Consider the following 18,648-nt stretch of genomic DNA (forward strand, 5'->3'; position numbering starts at 1 on the left):
GTGTGATAGATGTCCTCCCCTGGGGTGGGATGGGTGAGTTGTTTAGGAGTCTCGTTATTGGAACATTAGTTCTGTGAGATCTCTTCTGCCAAATCTGGCGAAGTTTGTAAAGAAATAAAATAAACAACAACAAAAAAAAAAAAACGCAAGCGGATCACTCTATGAGTGTACTGATCACTTACAGCTTTCTGGATATAATCCAGACCAAACTTGGCGAACAGATGGATTTGTAGCTTTCGTGTCATTTTAAGTTGAGTTATCAGTGGTTTGGCGGCACATAAATGTTTTTCTGTTTTGTTTGTTTTGCTTCTTGTTTGTGTTTTTTTTTTGTTCGTGTTATTTTTTTTTTGGAAATCTATTGTTAATTCGGATATATCAACAAAGTTGAAGTGGTAAATTGGCCACCGTAACGATTACCAAAGCTGACGTTTCGAGCGTTAGCCCTTCGTCGGAGCGAAATTGTTAATTCGCCTTCCTTTGTAGGAAAATTCTGCGCTTCCCTTAGGAAGCCTCCAAATGGAGTGGTGGTATTTTCATGTGGCCATTGGTTCGGTTCTCAGGCTTCCTTCTCGTGCGACAGAGGATACCGATTGGTTGGATCTCGCCTACGTTTATGTGAAATAAATGGGTCATGGTCAGGGAACTCTACTACCTGTAATAGTGAGCGGTTTTATAGCAGAGTTCTTTCTCTGCCTTTTCTTTGATGCAGTGGTCATTTTACACAAAGGTTTTATGTACTGTTGGTAGATGTGTAACTCCTTGTTCGACTTTTCAAATTTGTTCTCATGGTCTTATTCATGTAGAGAACTAATTTTCAGTGGTTAAAAAAGTTTACTCTTTTAAGATGACACCCTGTTTTTGTTAGAGCAAACACATGATTATATATAGTACGTTTTTTCTATATGTCGCTATATTTGCTTAAATCTATAAATTATTATGATCCCCGTTTGTTGAGAAGAGTGTACAATTCAATTCCTGTAGGTACTTTTGCCAGTTTTTTTTTATCCCATCTCCCGTAGTTTTTAAGTGTCCAGCCATTGTAATACCACCTCATGGAACACTTTTCCCGAGTTTTTGCAAGTCGACAGCTGGTGTCCACTATGGGACGCATTGCTTTTTATCGTGTAATACTACACTTGGTTACCGATTAGAAGGCACACCGCGAAGTGTTTCCTGCCTTGAAAATGGATCTTGGAGTGCAGACACTGTCAAGATGACCTGTAGAGGTAGAAAAACTTTTTTTGGTGCATGAAGTGAGATATCCTTTGTCATAATATCCATGTCGTAATATCTATCCAGTACTAACATTAGCTGCGACATTAAAGCTCAGAATCTTTCTCCCGTAAGAACGGTATAATTCGCAAACTTTTCGAAATAAGTTCAAAAAGAGGTCTTATCACATGTGCTTGGTGAGCACTCATACGAAGAAGTATGTCTTCAGCACTGACCGGGTACGATATCATAAACCAAACTACCATATGCCTTCCCTGTGACCCTACTTCGCTGCAACTTTTGTCGACTCGAGCAAAAAATTTACTAAAAAAGTCAGGAAACGTGGAGCGACTATGCAACTTATAGCAACAACCACAATATGATTCTACTAAAGTGACCAACGTAAAACAATTAAAGGTCTTTGAGAACGGATATTTTTCCAAGGATTTTACTTTATCAGTTTCCACAATCGTATTGAATTTAATATATATATATATATATATATATATATATATATATGCAACTCAGAGTTGCAGTAAAGTTCAAGTAGCCTAGATCTTGATATATAATTATCCACAGCTCCAGCCCTGCTATCGAGCACTTTTTAGTAGATGATGATCTCATTCCGCTATTTTGGCTATCCATATATATATATATATATATTGTGGGAGGAAAAAGACAAGTAAACTACAAGTTCATCCCTACAAGCCTGTTTCGTGGTCGCCCACTCATACTCAATAAAAAGTCTAAAAAGTGTAATAAAAAACGTTTCGGTCCGAGACCTTCATCAGTTGACCACGAAACAGGCTTGTAGGGATGAACTTGTAGTTTACTTGTCTTTTTCCTCCCACAATATATACTTCGCTCTACTTCTATGTATTGAGCACTGTTCTACGAAAATCAAGTCACACTTTATATATATATATATATATATATATATATAATAAGTTAAAAGGCCTCGAGCCAACAGTGACGCCGCGCCAGAAGGATCCAAAAGGATTCACAGTCCAAACCTCGATAAATGGTAGGAGAAGTAGTGTGGCACACGAGGACGGAAAACTTCCAGCGAAGGAAGACATATACTCAATAAAAAGTCTAAAAAGTGTAATAAAAAACGTTTCGGTCCGAGACCTTCATCAGTTGTAATACAATGACTTAAAAATTCCTTAAATAGATTTATATAGGGCGTGATGACACATATAAACAAACACAGTAATTACTACGCGAAAAATTATCACTATAAAAAAAAATAGAAGAATTGTCGAATCCACTGAAAATGTAAAGGAACCAGCGTTGACTTCAAAGGCGAGAATTGTACTTAAATTCCCAATTAACGCTGAGACTGGGACCTTTGATGCCCGCCCAATTTGAAAAAATTCATTATAGTTTATTCTTTTTTGGAGTGAAATTCCTGGCGTTTATTCAAGCCGAAGGGTGCCAGAGAGAACAGTTGTCCGTCCTCGTGTGCCACACTACTATCTATACATATATATATATATATATATATATATATATATATATATATATATATTTAACAATTATTCGCCGAAGACGAGGTGAATATCGTCGAATAATTGTTTTAGTATAATTTCAGAGCTGAACAAAAGAGAAATTTCTAAAATCATAACATTTTAGTAACATTTATTAACATTTTAGTTTAACATTTTATATAAACCGCGCGGAGCGGTTTATATAGCGTCATATAAGGAACCGCTCGCCCAATCAGATTGCTAGAAACTCTTTGTTCAGTTCTGGAACTATACTAAATATATATATTAAAGGAGCGAGGCAACGACTACAAGATCAATTGGCGCATCATCAAAAGGGCAAGCACATACAAAGGCAAACCATCTCGTTGGAACCTATGTTTGTAGACAACTCTCAGTCTGATGATCGCCTAGAGCGTGAAACTCGAGTAACTAGTAATAATTTCCTTCTTTCACATTTGCGGTTTTTATAACGTCATAAAAGGAACCGCTCGACCAATCAGATTGCTAGAAACTCTTTGCTCAGCTCTGAAAGTATACTAAATGTATATATATATTCTGTATACGAGGGAAACCCTGACCCTGTACACCCCAAGCAATCATACTTAAATAGAAGTAACAGTTTCCCGGGAAACATTTTCCCGAGAGACCACGTCTCCGATCACGTAAATCACATCTTCGATTGCCGTGTTGCCAGCATGGTTGTCTTGATAGTGTAGTGGTCATCAAACCTGACTAGTAACAGGGAGACGTAGGTTCAAATCCCGCTCAGGGCAAATTTTCTTTTCAAACATTTATTCTATTTCATATATATATATATATATATATATAACCAATTATTATGCTGGAATGCTCCTTATCAACTATCAAAGTGCTCAATAGTTGCACTAGAGCAGTAGATAATATTATCAGCAACGAATTGGGTTATTTGGTCCAAGACATTTTAATTGCTACTCAGAGTTTCATGCTCCATTAGGAGCAATCATCAGGCAACTGCCTAAAAAACGGTTGACCAATTCATTTTGATTAACTTTCACCCAGATGTTCAACCTCCAAGCATTCAGTGCCCACCTAATATGGAAAAGCCCACTGAAACTGGTTACTCTTACTCGAATGTGAGTTGGAAGGTACCAGTTCCCACTGACAATTCAAATGAATCCTTGAGCCTCAATGGTTTATCGCCACCGCAGAAGGTGGATGTTGGTATAAAATACTTTACATACAAGGCTACCGATTCAGCTGGACTAAGCACGAGTTGCACTTTTTCTGTACACGTGAAAGGTAAGTTATATAGTCTGTCAGTCAGCTTTAGGATATTATCATTAACTCTTTTAATTCAGTGTGGCCGAGTGGTTAGAGTGTCGGACTTGTAATCCGCCGCTCCCGGGTTCGAGTCCCACCCTGACCACTGGATCTGTTTCACGGTAGCCCCGAGTTCAGATCCTTGGCCACGCTTGTAAATAGCCAACTGGTTTGCCTCCGGCCGGTTGGGGTTCTTAATGATGTTCTTAATGATTTTATGTTCAATTTAGACTATTTTTTTCATTTGTTTGCAAGGACCACAATGGAAACTATTGGTTCACCAGTAATTGTGTAATCCTATAAAGACTTTTTTTTTTCAGGAGTAAATAACGTTAACTTTGTTCCATAATCTCTTTATCAAATCACCATTGACGCAAGTGTCCTTAACACGTGCATTTTCTGGTTATCTACAATATTCGAAATGTACTCAAACGTTTGTTTTATGTACATGTAGATACCGAGCCGCCAAAGATTGCCTCCTGTCCTGACGATATCTACATTACCTCAAGAAAGAGATACAACAAGGTGTACCTACCTGGTGTCACTGTTACGGATAATGTCGGGATTTACTTATTCACAACAAGCAGACCAAATGGGAGCGAATTCACGTGGGGAGAACACAATATTACTTACAAAGCTTTAGACAGAGCAGGGAATGAGGTCAACTGCCATTTTCAAGTTATTATAACCGGTATGCCCATGGATAAAGAGTTTTCGACAGGGATTTGCCGCATATTGCCTCGGAAAGTATAAAAAACACATAGGTGGTGACCTGTTATCAAATTATTACGCCTTCATGCACAGAATAACTGTTCTCTTACATTTACGAGCATGTCTAATCAAATTCAAATTAAATGTCGCATTTGTTTGCCTGCAGAGCTTATAATAGTTTATAAAAATTATACAGTCTTGCAATTTTGGCTATCTTTATCATGAGTTCAAATTCGTAGCTGCAATGCTGTAAGCATCATATGTGATCTCATTTTTTGATCCTTAGTTGCGCTTATATATATATTTAAAGGTGGACATTGGTTTACCCATTATAAACTTTTACATGTATTAGCTACAATTCTTAAAGCATATAAACAAGCTTATTTTTCTATTGGTCGTTCTATTTGTTCCAGATCACACATGTCCCGATTTACCATCACCCCTAAATGGAGCCAAAGCATGCGAGACTTGGCTAACAGGGATGTTTTGTACAGTTCATTGTAATTATGGTTACGCCTTCGTTGAACAACCTCAAAAGGTGTACGTCTGTACCCCGGATGGGAGTTGGCAAAATGCAATCGTCAAAGGGAAGAATACGCCCGCTCTCCCAGATTGTTCAAGTAAGAACTGACACTATTTAACAAAGAATAAAGCTGACTGAACATCATACTCTACACGACATCTTTTCAGAGATAACTTGGCACTAAATATCAATACAATGAACTGATTACCGCACGATATGTGATTGAAAGAAATATTCTCACAACAGTTTTCTATCGACTAGCGTGATATTAAAAATTTCAGGAAACTAAGATCTTTAGGTGATGTTTACAAATTTGTTCTCCTGATCGAAAATTCAGAGAAGTCACTTAAACTATTTTTGCAATTTCATGCAGACGAATGACGGCACAAACCCCGCTTCCAAGAAATTAAGAAAAAAAATGCCTGTTCTACTGGCCAACTAAACACCCGCACAAACATATTTATATGTTCTTTATATTCTCCTTTCATGATTTACTTATTATTGTTGTTATATTATTATTATATTACTATTATTATTTTGATACTGCAGAAACAAGTAGACCAAAACGAGCATTGGTATCTGGTACACTTCACTATCTAAGCGGCCAATGCGGTGGAGCAAATATGAACGAGGTCATCGCCAGTAACTTTATAGAGCTTTTTAAGAATTCAGCGTTTGGTATGGCCGGAGGTTGCGGTCTTAACAAGTGTACAATCGACAACGTTAGAGTTGTCTGTGGTGGCCAGACTAGGAGTCGTCGAAGTAGGGCCACAGCCAGTGACACTGACCAAGCTTTAAACATTTCTCTCGCCGTGTATTTTTTTCTGGACGTTCCAATTATGAGCAATGTCTCTTTAGTTGACCTCAACCGAACATTACCGAGTAAGTTTACGTCAGACCTGGAGAGGGCAGATCTGAATCTCAACATCAGTGATACTATTATAGAATACGACCCATCAAAACCACCAATATTTCGCCTTGTTCGTCTCCTTTGTGATGCAGGCCAAGTTTTAAGAGGGACGAGTTGCGGTAAGGAGTTCCCAGTTAATTTTTACATTAGTAATTGTTATCAGTAACTGTTGCTAATAATTCAGAGTTAAACTGAGAATGAAATTAACGTCATTTCTTTTAGTTAACTGCCCCCTTGGCTACTTCCTTAACGGCACTGATTGTCAAGCATGTACAGTTAACCAATACCAGGATCAAGAGGCACAGACTTTTTGTGTTCCGTGTCCATCCGGGAAATCGACTTTCGGGAAAACGGCTTCAAGATCGCGCAGAAACTGCCAAGGTAAGTTAAACTATAAAAAAAAATATAATAATAATAAAGGAAAAATCTGTCGCAAAGGCACTCTTCTGCAAGTTTCAATGAATTTACTATTTTGAAAAACGCGCGCCCAGTAAAGGCATTCAGAAGCTATTCGTCAAGCCCATACACAATGAAGCAGATGCGAGATTGTCAAGATTATGATGTTTTGTTGTGTTTCGTAGTCAATTTGATACTCATTTCCAGTCTCTTCTCGTTTATAAGGTAGTCCTCCGACTAAACGTATTAACAACGCATTACCTTCTCATTCGGCAAACTAGCAAAAAAAAAACCTTTTTAAAGTCGGGTTTACTTTTAATTTTTATTTTTGCTTCCTCAGACGTTTCCTATACGTCCAAGTCACAGGTCACATATGGTATCTCCAAAACACTTCTGTATTCCATCACTGCAGCAGGGACTTTTCTGTTCTTAGCATTGATCGTTGTAGGCTTATTTTTTATTCGGAGGCACTTTGGGTAAGTGATTTTATTGTTTTAGCTGCTATTCATAGGAGTCAGTTGTATCGAGGTTAAGGATTAAGAGAGTTTATGAGAAAACTAGGTGAAATTTGAAATGCTAAAGTCCCGAAAGTTATCCCTCATCGGAGCCAAATGTAACGATTTTTAAGTCAAAGCTTAAACTTGTTTTGATATTTTGTCGTTTATCATTTTAATATTTGTAGTTAATATGTTGTAAAGCGCTTTAGAATATTTTATAATTTTAGCGCTCTAGAAATGTAAATTATTATTATTATAATATATTATTATTTTACTCGTGGGACGCGTAGATCATTTGATGTCATCGCCTTTTTCAGCGTTAGCAACCAAGATTCACCGGAAGCTCACGCGAACGAAGATACACAAAGCATCCATGGCATTGAACAACTTTACGAGCAACAAGATGAGGTTGAATTGAACGACTTGGCTTATCAGTTTCAAGATGAACAGTATAACAGAGGGATCGATCATAATCACTCCGAGGCGTAGACCGTTTGGAGAGGGGGCATAGCTGCTGTGTTTAATGCACATCCTAATTTATAGCTGTTTCTCATAACTTTCGAGACCCAGTTGTTTAAAGTGCCGATATTGCTATCCAATGGTGAAATCGCTATCCAGTGGATAAGTGCTAACAAACGATACTGCGCTATCCACCGGATAGAGATTTATCAATGCAGTGGTTTGCGTTATCTACCCTTCGAACAATCAGGGTCTAGTAGATGACGTCACTTAAAGTAACCAAAATTCAAGCGACGCCAAATCTCTTGATCATTTTCAATAGTTCCAACTTACCCCTTCGTTAAACTTTGTTTGGTTTCCATATGAATGCGAGATTTATCTGTCTCCACACATAATGTACGGACGCACATAAATCACGACTTTCGTAGCTTTTTACAATAACGGTGGTAACTTTCACTTCCATTAATGTCATTGCCTGAAATTAAACGCATTGCGTGGTAAATGTACAAGGAACGGGTATACAATCGCACCGCATATAGGATTTGTAGAAAAGGCACGGTGATCGTAGCTGTATACTACAGCTGTGATAACTTTCATTTCGATGTATGCGAACTGAATAAAGTGAATCCAAAAAGTTACACACACCAAAGAGTGAGATATACAAATAGTATAATTTTCAAAGAAAACGTGACATTTTAGTTGGAATTTTAGTTGTCATTTTGCATGCTCTATCCAATTTTTAGCATGGTGCGCTAAAAATATCATGGCATGTTTACTTTTAAAAGTCACTTATTATTCAAGTTAGGTTTCGCTTCTCTTTATTCCCTGTCGGTTACTCTGGTGACGAGTCACACGTCACAGTACATTAATTTACTCATCATCGCTTTTCGCTCAAGTTTTTTTTTATTCTGTACCTTTGTTTATGGATTAGTTTGACTTCATTTCAATAACACAGTGATATTTAAAAAAATTAGCGATTTATTTCATCAAAAATATAAATTACAAAAGTAGTAAAGGATACTTCAAACCCCCACCACATAACAGTGACTTAAAATTTTCAAAAACCTTTTTCCTGGAAAATTGTTCAAATTTCAAAGGTCTAGACTGGTAACGATAAATTTAATCATTTATTGAGGTTTTCTCACCACTTCTTACCAAAAATTTCCTAGAGTTTTTAAATTTTATCAACTCGATTCAAAACTTTAGTGCCTTACATTCGATTACAATGTTACAGTAAAATTTAACGCGGAATTCACGAGTCAGGTGATAGATTTTCCATGAATCGCATTATTTGAATAAAAATTAGAAGAAAAAAAAGAAGACAGCAATAATATATATTTTTTTTTAGTCATGGGCGCGAAATAGGAGAGGTGAAGCAATATCGCCTAGCCTCGTTTTAAATACGCAATTCCACGCTAAATATCTCACTTCGTCAATCAGAATACGAGATTTTATTCATTATGTGATTCTGTTTAAAATGTCCTGATGATCTACACGTAAGAGAGACAATTTTTCCCCACGGTAATATCCAAAACGATTACAGAAAAGTATATTTTTTACTTATTTAGTTTTTCTCTAAAAATAAACGAATCAGTTATTTGGTGTGTTACACCTTGCAAAATTTCCCTACAAGGGAGTTTGTTGTAAAGTGTCTTGCTTGAGTAGCAAGTTGGAAATACCGTTTGGCATTTCATTAAGAGTAAACTAATTTGGGGGATTTACCCATTAAGTTTGCTTCCTTGCAAACAGTAGCAATCTCCTGTTTATTGTCCGCCGCTTGTTGTCAACTTGGGCAATTTGTTGCTACCAATCTTTCTAAACTGAGTGATTCATAACGATTAAATACACTACTTCGACTTTATAACTTTACCATCTTTGAGTAGGCGATCGACCACCTTCCACTCAACACAGTAAACAGAAATTTCTTAACCCCCCCCAACAAAGTTTCATTGTTTTGTGACCAGGAAACATTGATACGGGGAAGAAAGGGGGGGGGGATTAAGTGAGAGAAGAAAATTCAAATAGGAAGCAGGGTAAACTATGACTTGCCACTCACTGTAGATTCTCAGGTATCATGATGGTTTGCAGTAACGTGATATATTTTCGTTTATATCTAAAACAACAAAAAAAAATATTTACCCCCCCCCCCCCCATCCTATTAAAGATTACGAAATGGAAAGAATATGTTCTTCCTGAGATTTACCCAAAAGTAAACCGAATCTGGATTGCTTCCCTGGTAGGGAAAAAAGAATTAATTCTGCAGACTTCCAGCAAATCTTTGATCTTGCAGGAACTCATTCTACTGAGACATACTTTCCGAAACAATTCCTCGAATCTTACAACCATTTTTTCGTAATTCAGCAAGGAAAAAACTTATTCAACATAATATGGGATATTGCTGTTTGACCCAAAACGTGATGCTTTCTCTTTTCTTATATCAGAAGATAAATGAACTTCTAATTTATAACCCAAGATAGCCAAATGTTGGCCAATGTGTTGGGCATGTTCTGGGTCCTTTAGGCTTATCAACTCTCTTCATGTACCCTAGATGAAAAAGCAAACAAATATATAAATAAAGTAAAATAAGTTAAGTAATAACTTCACAAATTTATAAGTTCATAAATAAATTAAATTATCACAAAAATGATGGAAAACGATAGAAAAAGAAGTGAAAAAAAATTATATAAAGTAAAATGAACACAACAAATGGGACAAAAAGAAAGAAAAATCAAACAAACAAAATTTAATTAATCTTAGGAAACGCATAATCCTAAACAACCAAATAAAAAATACCCCAAATACACTCGACGAATGAGCGGGGCAAAAGAACTTTGCATTACGAAAAGATTAGGTAAACGTACCTATATCATCCCATGGCACGACCACTGCAAACAAAACAAAACTTGATAAATAGAAGATCAACGGGGCAGTGAGAAATTTGGATGTCCACGATTTAAAAAAACCCACAAAACACCGTGAGACGAGCGATGAAAACCTTAACCCTAATTAATTATTTCCAAACAGTTCACTAAACTCTATACGAAACATTGCGCGGACTATAGATGACTGTTGAACAAGCTTACTCACCATTGGAACTCCCCAAACTGTTGGTTTTTGACGTCCCATTACCCCCGTGGCCAACAGGATTGGTTAGATCAGAGAGACGCTTTGGCAAACTTCCCTGTTGCGAGAACATAATCAGCTATCGGAATACATTTTTCAAATATTTAAATCAGCGCCTCATCGTTTTACTCTTAAAACTCGTGCTTCGCATCCCCTTCAACACATTTCTACAGAATTCTCTTCCATGGATTGTAGAGGCACTTGGGTTTCTCCCTCAAACAATACACCACTACTACAATCGAATACTATCTAGCAAGTTTCTAGACAAGTAGAAACTCGTCGGATACGTCTGAACAAAATACGCAGGGCTTTTCCAAAAGCACTTTGCGATAAATGTGTTGGGAACAGTAATTGTAAGAAAAGTACAGTAACATGCTTGATATTTACGTCATATTGGTGCACCCTCTTACACTTACATCTTACTGGACTCACCTTTGTATTATTTTTAACCATTTTCTTGAATCGGTCCCCCAAGGTTCCTTTATTATTCTGCTGAACTGCTTCGTAAGGCTCCTCACCTGTTCGTTAAAATGAGATACACTAATGCATTGTGGGAGATGTGGTGGCCTTACAGTTAGCGCGCTGGACTCCGTGGGTCATGGGGGTCTGGGTTCGAGACTTGGCCAAGTCACGGTGTTCCAGTTCTTGGGTAAGACTACTAATTCTCTCATTGTCTTTTTACACTTAAGAGTATACATGGATCCCGAGAAATTTTCTGGGGGGGGGGGGGGGAAGGGATGGGGGGCGGGGACGAAAGAAATGATTAGGGGTAACCTGGGACTGATCAACATCCACATCCACCATTCCAGCCCAGATGAGTGGCAAAATTGTTACTTGGTTTAGCAAAGGCGACCACGAAAAGCTGGCGTCTTAAAAGCCTCAGGGCTCAAGTGGTGATGTTATCCTTTCCTTTACATGCAAACTGAACGACTAAATGGTTAGGAAAAGAACGAAAACAACAAAAATGACCCACATTAAAGGGGCCTGAACGACAAAATGGACAGGCCTACAAGTGAACAAACAGAAGCACTCAAAACTGATAAATGACCTAAAGAAATGAAATCCCCACATAGCATTGCTTGGCCGACATGTGACTTCTATGCTTCATATTACTCGAGCAGTTTTTTTTTTTTTTTTTTTTTTTTTTTAATGAAATAACTAAATTTGCTTCTCGTACCTGGGACAAGAAACGCATCGTTGGTCTTTTCAGGAACGGCCGGAGGGGAATTACCTCCATCGCTCGATGTCGATGCAAAGCTCTGGAAAGAAAAAACTGACTTATAAAATTACCCCTTTTTCGTTTTGCGTGTGTGGGAGTGTTTACGTGCGTGCAAGCAAGTGAGTGACAAGTTAAAACCCATACCTGTAAACTTCCTGAAGAAGTCTGAGTTCGGAGGCTTGATATTCCACCCGACAACATAACACCGTTTGTGCCCTTATTATCTGGCCTATTTCTGTTCTTCGGGGCAACTGAGGCATAAAGATCTGTAAAACACAGGTTCCACCGAGTAACTAAACAAATCCTTTTTTCATCCAAATTATCTAATAAAATGACCACTGTCGCAAGATGGCGAAAAAGGGAACATCATTAAAAGATGTTGAATTGCTTTGGAATTGGTGAGGGCAATTACCATTTTAGTCAGAACCAATCGCTGACCGACAGGGTTTTCTCTTTTCTTTTTTTAAGTATGAATTCTATTTCACTGTATTTCTTGAGATTATTCCTGAGATTATTGAGTACCATTTCATTGAGAGTTGATCAAGGAACAAGGCCGGGCAGTTCTATAGAGAGAATCCCTTCGTATATAAACATGCGTAGTCCAGGAAGGTTGGCAGTCTGACCTATATTAAGCCGTTTTAGTGACAATACCGGCAAAGGTTTATCTCGGTATTGGCAGCACGAAAAGATAAACGAATTTACGCTTGAAAGAAATTCGTTTTAATTGTATGGGATAGGGCTGGACCTTAAGCCTGACATTATTCCGACAGACGCTTTCGGCTATGGCTGGAGCCGAGTTTAATATCGTTTGCAGCTCAGAAGAAACCCAGCATTCTTAGCGTGGTTTGGATGTACTTGAGGGTTCGCCACTGTCCTAAAGGACCAAAAAACCATGAACCAACGGAAGAACATTAAAGCTCTCGTTTGTTGGGGATTTGTTTGTTTATCATTTATGCTTATACCTGGCCCAACCGTTACGTCATCTGTAGACTGTGCTTCTCCGTCAGCCGAGCCTCTGTGGGAAACGTCTGGTAGGCTGTTACTCTTAGCCACGAGATGTTGTTTGTCTGCTCTATTCAAGAGGGGTGACCCATGCACCCCCTGTCTAGCATCTCTCTTCACATCTAAGCTCGTATTTTCAAGTTTAGTTTGCTGCACTGGATTAGCGGGAACCATCTTTCCTGGCGAATGCCGATGTCCAACCAGCTCATACGAAGGCTCAGCGACAGGCTTTTCTTTGCCCTCCACAGGGTAACCTTTACCTTTGTCTTTCACAGGGATGGCAGCATTTCCCGTTGCATCATTACTGCAATACGGAGCAGGTTTACATACTGGAGTAGGTTTTATGATCTGGCCCCCAGCCTCTGGGATTCCTACCAAGGCATAAGCCCCGACTTTTGGCCTCGCCTTAGATGGTTCACTCTGTTTCTTTGGCTGTACCTGCGACTGCACATGGAGAGCTTTGCGCGCATCCTCATCAGTTGGTTTTTGTCTCTGATGCTGTAACTCAAGGTTAGGCTGTGGTGCCGTCACTTTGGATGCTGGAATACCAAGCAAGCAATACGACCCAGATTGTGAATTCTTCACCTCCGATCCACCAATGCTTGCATCGCCAGTGACACTTATACTTGGGCCCTGAAACAAATCATCAGTCAGGGGACTTCGCTTTGGTCCAGAATCAGCGTGAAGTCTGTTGGGGACCGTACTGAAACCTTTTTTGTCGACACTTTCTTTTAAATTTTCCGGGCGTAAATCTTGTCGCGGATTCTTGGATGTTGGTTGTAAGTAATTACTACCATGAATCAATAAATCGTCCTGTATATTAGGGGAGCTTGTTGATCTTACTCCTGCTGGCATTACAGGCTTGACTGAAAAGGAAATAAGAATAGAAAATGGAAGATATGATTTCAAGTGAGATTTTATACGATCGAATAGGAATAGATGGCATGGGATCAGATGAGATGAAAAGAAATGGGATGAAATGAAGAGAAATGAGATGAGATGAGGTAAGATGAGATGCGATGAGATGAAACGACGCGAATGGACGAGATAAGACATAAAGAATACGAGGAAGGTGGGAAAAGATGAGATGAAAAGAAATGGGCAAGATAAAATGAAACAACCTAACAGGAAAATTCCCTCAAACGATGAGCTTTAAGTGTGACGAAGTGATACACTCATCCTCAAACAACAAAAGAGCTTAGAGCGATTAGTATGTTTCATCGATTTATCTAGACCACAGTTGTTTTCGTTTTTGGTAAACTACGTTCGTACCAGGTAGCACACGATAAGCATGTAGACCATGGATTTATCTAACATATTCAGGGCTGTCATCTAGCTGCGCCCAGTGGCCCCCCGGCGCCTTACTTTTGCTCTTGGGCGACTTAAGAGTCTTAGTTTTTTCATAAAAGGCATAAGCTGGGCACCCTGGATTTCAGTTTCAGAGCATTGGGCTCCATTCAATTTCTCTTAGAGCACAGCGATGAATTATTACTGGATACATATTTAAATTACCTTCAACATTTTCATATCTGGCACCTGCACCATTCTTACTTACAGAGCCTACGGAATGCCTTTTGGATGGCACCGGAGGAACATCATCTCCGAGATCAATTAACAGACCTGTTTTAACATTTAACATTATTATAAAACAAATTATGTTACTTTAATTTACAAAACTAAATTACATACAACACGCAAATAAGTTTTACTGAACAGTGTGTACATGCACTCTGAGGAGAGTTCGGAGAGATGTTCTTGGAGCAAGGGTAACCAACAACAACATTCTCCAACCACTTACAAGCGTATACTTATCCTCTTTTCCTTTGCCATTTCGGTACGCCATGACTAAATCAAACTAACCTTAAGACTTTAAGGCGGCACATAATTATGATCTTTAGGGGCTCTCCGAATAGAGGATGCAGCACTTCAAAAGCTTATTACATATTTATCGATTTAATAGAGTTAAAAGTTAAATATTAGTGAGATCAATCACATATGAAAGAGAAGATAAATGATTATGGCGAGCACGAATAATCAATTGCAGTATTGTTACAGCGCTTAGCGCTAACAGTGTAATTGGATGGGAAAGAAAATAAAAACACAAAAAAACTAACAAAAAACATGAATGCACAAGATCTAACGGTTGCAATGATTCTCACAGGTGACCTGGAAATAAAATAACTGCATACTAGAAGCCGGAATACATTGACGGCTGCAATTTATTTATTTATTTATTTATCAATTATATTTTAGCAGAGATGCCCAGTTCAGCATATGCTGGTTTAAATGGGGCCCTGCAAACCCACCCATCCCACCCCAGAGGAGGACATCCATCACACAGTAATCTCGTGCGTGGGAAATTAACGTCTCCTAACCCTGCAGGAGACGGGACCTCCATTTATTCGTCCCTATCCGGCGGAGAAGACTAGAATATCTAACCATTTCTTGATGTTATATAAAGGTAGCATATTCTTTTCAATTATTTTTAAGACCTTGAGTGTTGGGCCGGTCGGGGCTCGAACCCTCGACCTCCCGCACGACAGTCCATTGAGCTAACCGGGTTGCGGTGCAAACCTGTACCCCTGAGATACTAGTCGAGAAAAACGCGAAAAAGCCCGATGCACGAAACAAAAACTACGTAATACATTGTAGTTTTCAGGCGACAAGTTGTGAATTGATTAATCATGTTACATAAGTTTCTTCCATCCATTTTTGTAAGATTGTTATGGCTTTGCCTATTAGATTATAGCCAGAATTCACAGTGTAATATAACTAAACTTACCTTCAGGTACATGGACTGTTGGTTTTTTGTCTTCACGCTTTGCAGACACCGAAGGGAACTCATAATCAGACGAAATTACTTTCTTCATAGGTGGAGGCATTTCATTTCCTGGACTGAAAACTGGTGAAGGAGACATTTTCTTAGGAAGAACCTCATAGTCAGAATTTACCAGAATTTTTTGTTTCTCAGCTGGACCTCCACTACCCATGCGGGCTCTACTTGCATTTGGTGTATTTGCTCTGTGAACTGGAGGAAGTGGGGCCGCAAATGGCGCAGCTATTTCACGTGCTGGCGATATCGGTGGAGTTTTCATAACTTTCGAAGGAAATTCAAGATTTACATAGTCACCGTTCGCCTGCGCTGATGATTTTGCCACGGCAGCTCCATCGAGTTTTGATATTTTGGGTCTGTTTGCCAGTTGAGGCTTAGAACTGCCTTTCGTCTCCTTTGGCGAAGGCAACGGTGGCGAAGGCAATGGTACCGAAGGTTTTGGAGAAGATTCATTCTTACGGTCATTCTGTCTCCAACGACTAACACTGCTTAGGAATTCGCAGTTTTCATAATCTTCATTCTCTGGAGAAGATTTAGGCGAAGTAGGTAATTCCACATTAACGTAGGTGTGAGACTTTACCCTCTCTCTATCGAATTCTTCGTGGACGAGTTGAACGACAGCTTTGTAGACCAATGCGTACTGTTCCTGTTTGAGAGATGAAACTGATTTTGTCATAAATATGCTCCCTGTGGGCACTTGAAATCACTTTTTACTTCTTTGTCTTAAACCAGTTTTAATTAAATTGTATTTTATTTCTATAGGTTTTAGTGCACTCTTTCACCAGAAGAAAGACCCCCCCCCCCCTAAAACAGCTAAGAGTGATGGAGGTCTCTCCTTAAAAAAAGATGTGTTTTAAATTTTTTTTTTTTATTACTATTAATAAAGACCAAAACTTAAAGTGCCCCTGAGACGAAAATTGACCATTTTATTATGGCCTAAATTGTTTACAATATGTTGAATTGAGTCAAGTTAAGACCCTTTTTGCCAACAAACCTTCGATGACCAATTTTTACCGCTTCGAAGTCGTCCAAAAATCGTCCGCCATTGCTGAAAACATGTTCCAGCCGAGCCCGCAAAAACGTCATCATGACGTCAAAGGCTCAACTTATGCTTTGCTTTGTCACAACTCTCTTTGGTCGCTGCACAGAGAATCACACATACTTCTCTTTTAAGAACTGCTTCGTTGTCAGTCGGGAAATGTCGACTTTTTCAGACGTTGAATTGTCCCAGAAATCATCTGAAGCTTCTGTGGATAGTTTTGCGCCGACAAACGATGAATTTTTGCCATGCGAATAAAGATAAACACAGAACGGCACGGACTCCCCATGTGGCTTTTGTGGTCGCATCGCTTTATCGCCTTCGAACTGTATTTTTGCTTGTCGTAAGGGATTTTCCTTTTTTGCGAGAAATGATCGGGTGATTAGTGAAAATAGTTTTCGGCAGTGGCTAATTGTGTATCCGAAGGCGGATATTGGGAGTTTGTGAAAGCCATTTCTAAGCCATCAATGTGTTTTCCCCGATGCATTTGGTCAATGATCTCATTAACCCTTTCCCACGTGTTTTTTACTATCGGTGCTTTGAGAGGTTTGAAGTGAGCTCTGTTGTTGAGTTGCACTTTGGCCTCTTTTGTTTTTTCTGTCTTATTCATGATGACTATTGTTGTGTTGCTTCGGTGAGGTTTAAAGCAGAGTTTGTTTCAACTCTTTTAGAGCCGTGACCTCATTGCGTTACAAAGTATTTTTTGGCTTAGATGCAGTCTGCAAGTAGCGTTATGACAATTTTCCAAGTAGCTCTGAAGGGCGACAGAAGACTGAACCGGTGGCATTCAGTTTGATATGAAACAGAAGGGGTTCTTTGTTTCGTCCGTAAAAGGTGTAACGGAGGCGCATTCGTCTTGCGAATAAATCTCGCAAAAGTTGGCCTGATTTTAAATTTGTTTGTCACGGGCGTTGGGATGAATTTGAGACCCTTTGATAGCACGCTGACTTGGCTGTCAGATGGTTTTTAAAGAAATTTTCATTTTCTCGGATTTTGGCTGCAAGCCTACATTTAAAAGTGTTTTTACGCTCTGTGTGTTAAGCTGTTTGTTCTGCTTTAGCTGATATTAAAGCCAGCTTTTTTTTAGAATCACAGCACACAATTATATTTTTCATTTCTTTTGTATAAAAGTGAGCTCTTTGAGGTCAGAAATCTCAGTCCTCAATTCGGCTATTCTAACATTCTTATTTACAATATTCGCCGAGTACTTTCCTTTGTGTAAGGTTGTTAATGATGGATATTGATCAGCTCAAATGTAAAGGTAACAAAATCCGTGGAGGTTCGTAGACTTCGCTTTCCGGCGTCGAGATCGCACTGAGGACGGTTTTTCTTGTCTCTTCTCTTCTTAAACAGCAGGCACTGAACCCGGCAGAATTCTTCGCCTAGATCCTTCAAAGCAGAGTCAATTAACTCTGTTCAAAGTACACAGATCTCTCGAAACAGTCCTCCGAGAAGTGTTCGAAGTATATCACAAATATTTCTGTAGGATTCAAGTTTACTTAGCGAGGTCGCACAAATCGCATCCGTTTTTCTCGCTCTGATCTATTTGCAAGGCTCCGATGCAGAGAAATACCTGCAGCATGGTATGCACGATTACTTCAGCTTTGAATTACGCATCGATGCCCAGTCATTTTTGTTTAGTTTTTGTAAGAATAGAGTAAAGCACTCTGTTATGTTTGCGTGACATTTTGCCATGTGAGAATTTCGCGTTCGGCCTTTGACGTCACTTCCTCTGAGTCCTGCGATCAACTTCCGGAACATGATCAAATAATGGCGGACGCGAAATCGTGAATTTAACGGCCCGAAAAAAGATATTTCTGGTGCTCGGTCTAAACTGAAATTTGGCAGAGTAGGTGAAGGAGACACACTGAACACGAAAATGGAAAAAAATGATGAGCGAAAATTTTGATCTCAGGGGCACTTTCAACAGTGAAT

The 18,648-nt window shown here is 39.0% G+C and overlaps 2 protein-coding genes across 11 annotated transcripts in view; one reads left to right on the forward strand and one right to left on the reverse strand.

The window, feature by feature from the left end:
- Positions 1-9,099, forward strand: part of LOC111333378 (uncharacterized) — a 33,871-nt gene extending 24,772 nt beyond the window's left edge. For 2 of the 3 annotated variants that reach the window (XM_088759844.1, XM_088759843.1), the window contains 9 exons: positions 484-660; positions 1,020-1,226; positions 3,741-3,980; positions 4,456-4,692; positions 5,126-5,332; positions 5,785-6,264; positions 6,368-6,526; positions 6,882-7,017; positions 7,356-9,099. In XM_088759844.1, the coding sequence (XP_088615970.1) occupies positions 484-660; positions 1,020-1,226; positions 3,741-3,980; positions 4,456-4,692; positions 5,126-5,332; positions 5,785-6,264; positions 6,368-6,526; positions 6,882-7,017; positions 7,356-7,527 (2,015 nt within the window). In that variant the 3' untranslated portion in view covers positions 7,528-9,099. The remainder of the gene's footprint in view (positions 1-483; positions 661-1,019; positions 1,227-3,740; positions 3,981-4,455; positions 4,693-5,125; positions 5,333-5,784; positions 6,265-6,367; positions 6,527-6,881; positions 7,018-7,355) is intronic. The other variant, XM_088759845.1, reaches the window with a different exon arrangement.
- LOC111340954 (uncharacterized) overlaps positions 8,930-18,648 on the reverse strand; it is a 198,673-nt gene continuing 188,954 nt past the window's right edge. For 7 of the 8 annotated variants that reach the window (XM_088759864.1, XM_088759862.1, XM_088759860.1 and 4 more), the window contains 9 exons: positions 15,624-16,320; positions 14,354-14,461; positions 12,802-13,707; positions 11,984-12,105; positions 11,798-11,879; positions 11,053-11,138; positions 10,585-10,678; positions 10,359-10,382; positions 8,930-10,041 (listed from right to left, as the gene is read on the reverse strand). In XM_088759864.1, coding sequence (XP_088615990.1) covers positions 9,959-10,041; positions 10,359-10,382; positions 10,585-10,678; positions 11,053-11,138; positions 11,798-11,879; positions 11,984-12,105; positions 12,802-13,707; positions 14,354-14,461; positions 15,624-16,320 — 2,202 coding nt within the window. In that variant the 3' untranslated portion in view covers positions 8,930-9,958. The remainder of the gene's footprint in view (positions 10,042-10,358; positions 10,383-10,584; positions 10,679-11,052; positions 11,139-11,797; positions 11,880-11,983; positions 12,106-12,801; positions 13,708-14,353; positions 14,462-15,623; positions 16,321-18,648) is intronic. The other variant, XM_088759861.1, reaches the window with a different exon arrangement.

The sequence above is a fragment of the Stylophora pistillata genome, chromosome 5 (assembly GCF_964205215.1).
Source record: "Stylophora pistillata chromosome 5, jaStyPist1.2, whole genome shotgun sequence".
NCBI lineage: Eukaryota > Metazoa > Cnidaria > Anthozoa > Scleractinia > Pocilloporidae > Stylophora > Stylophora pistillata.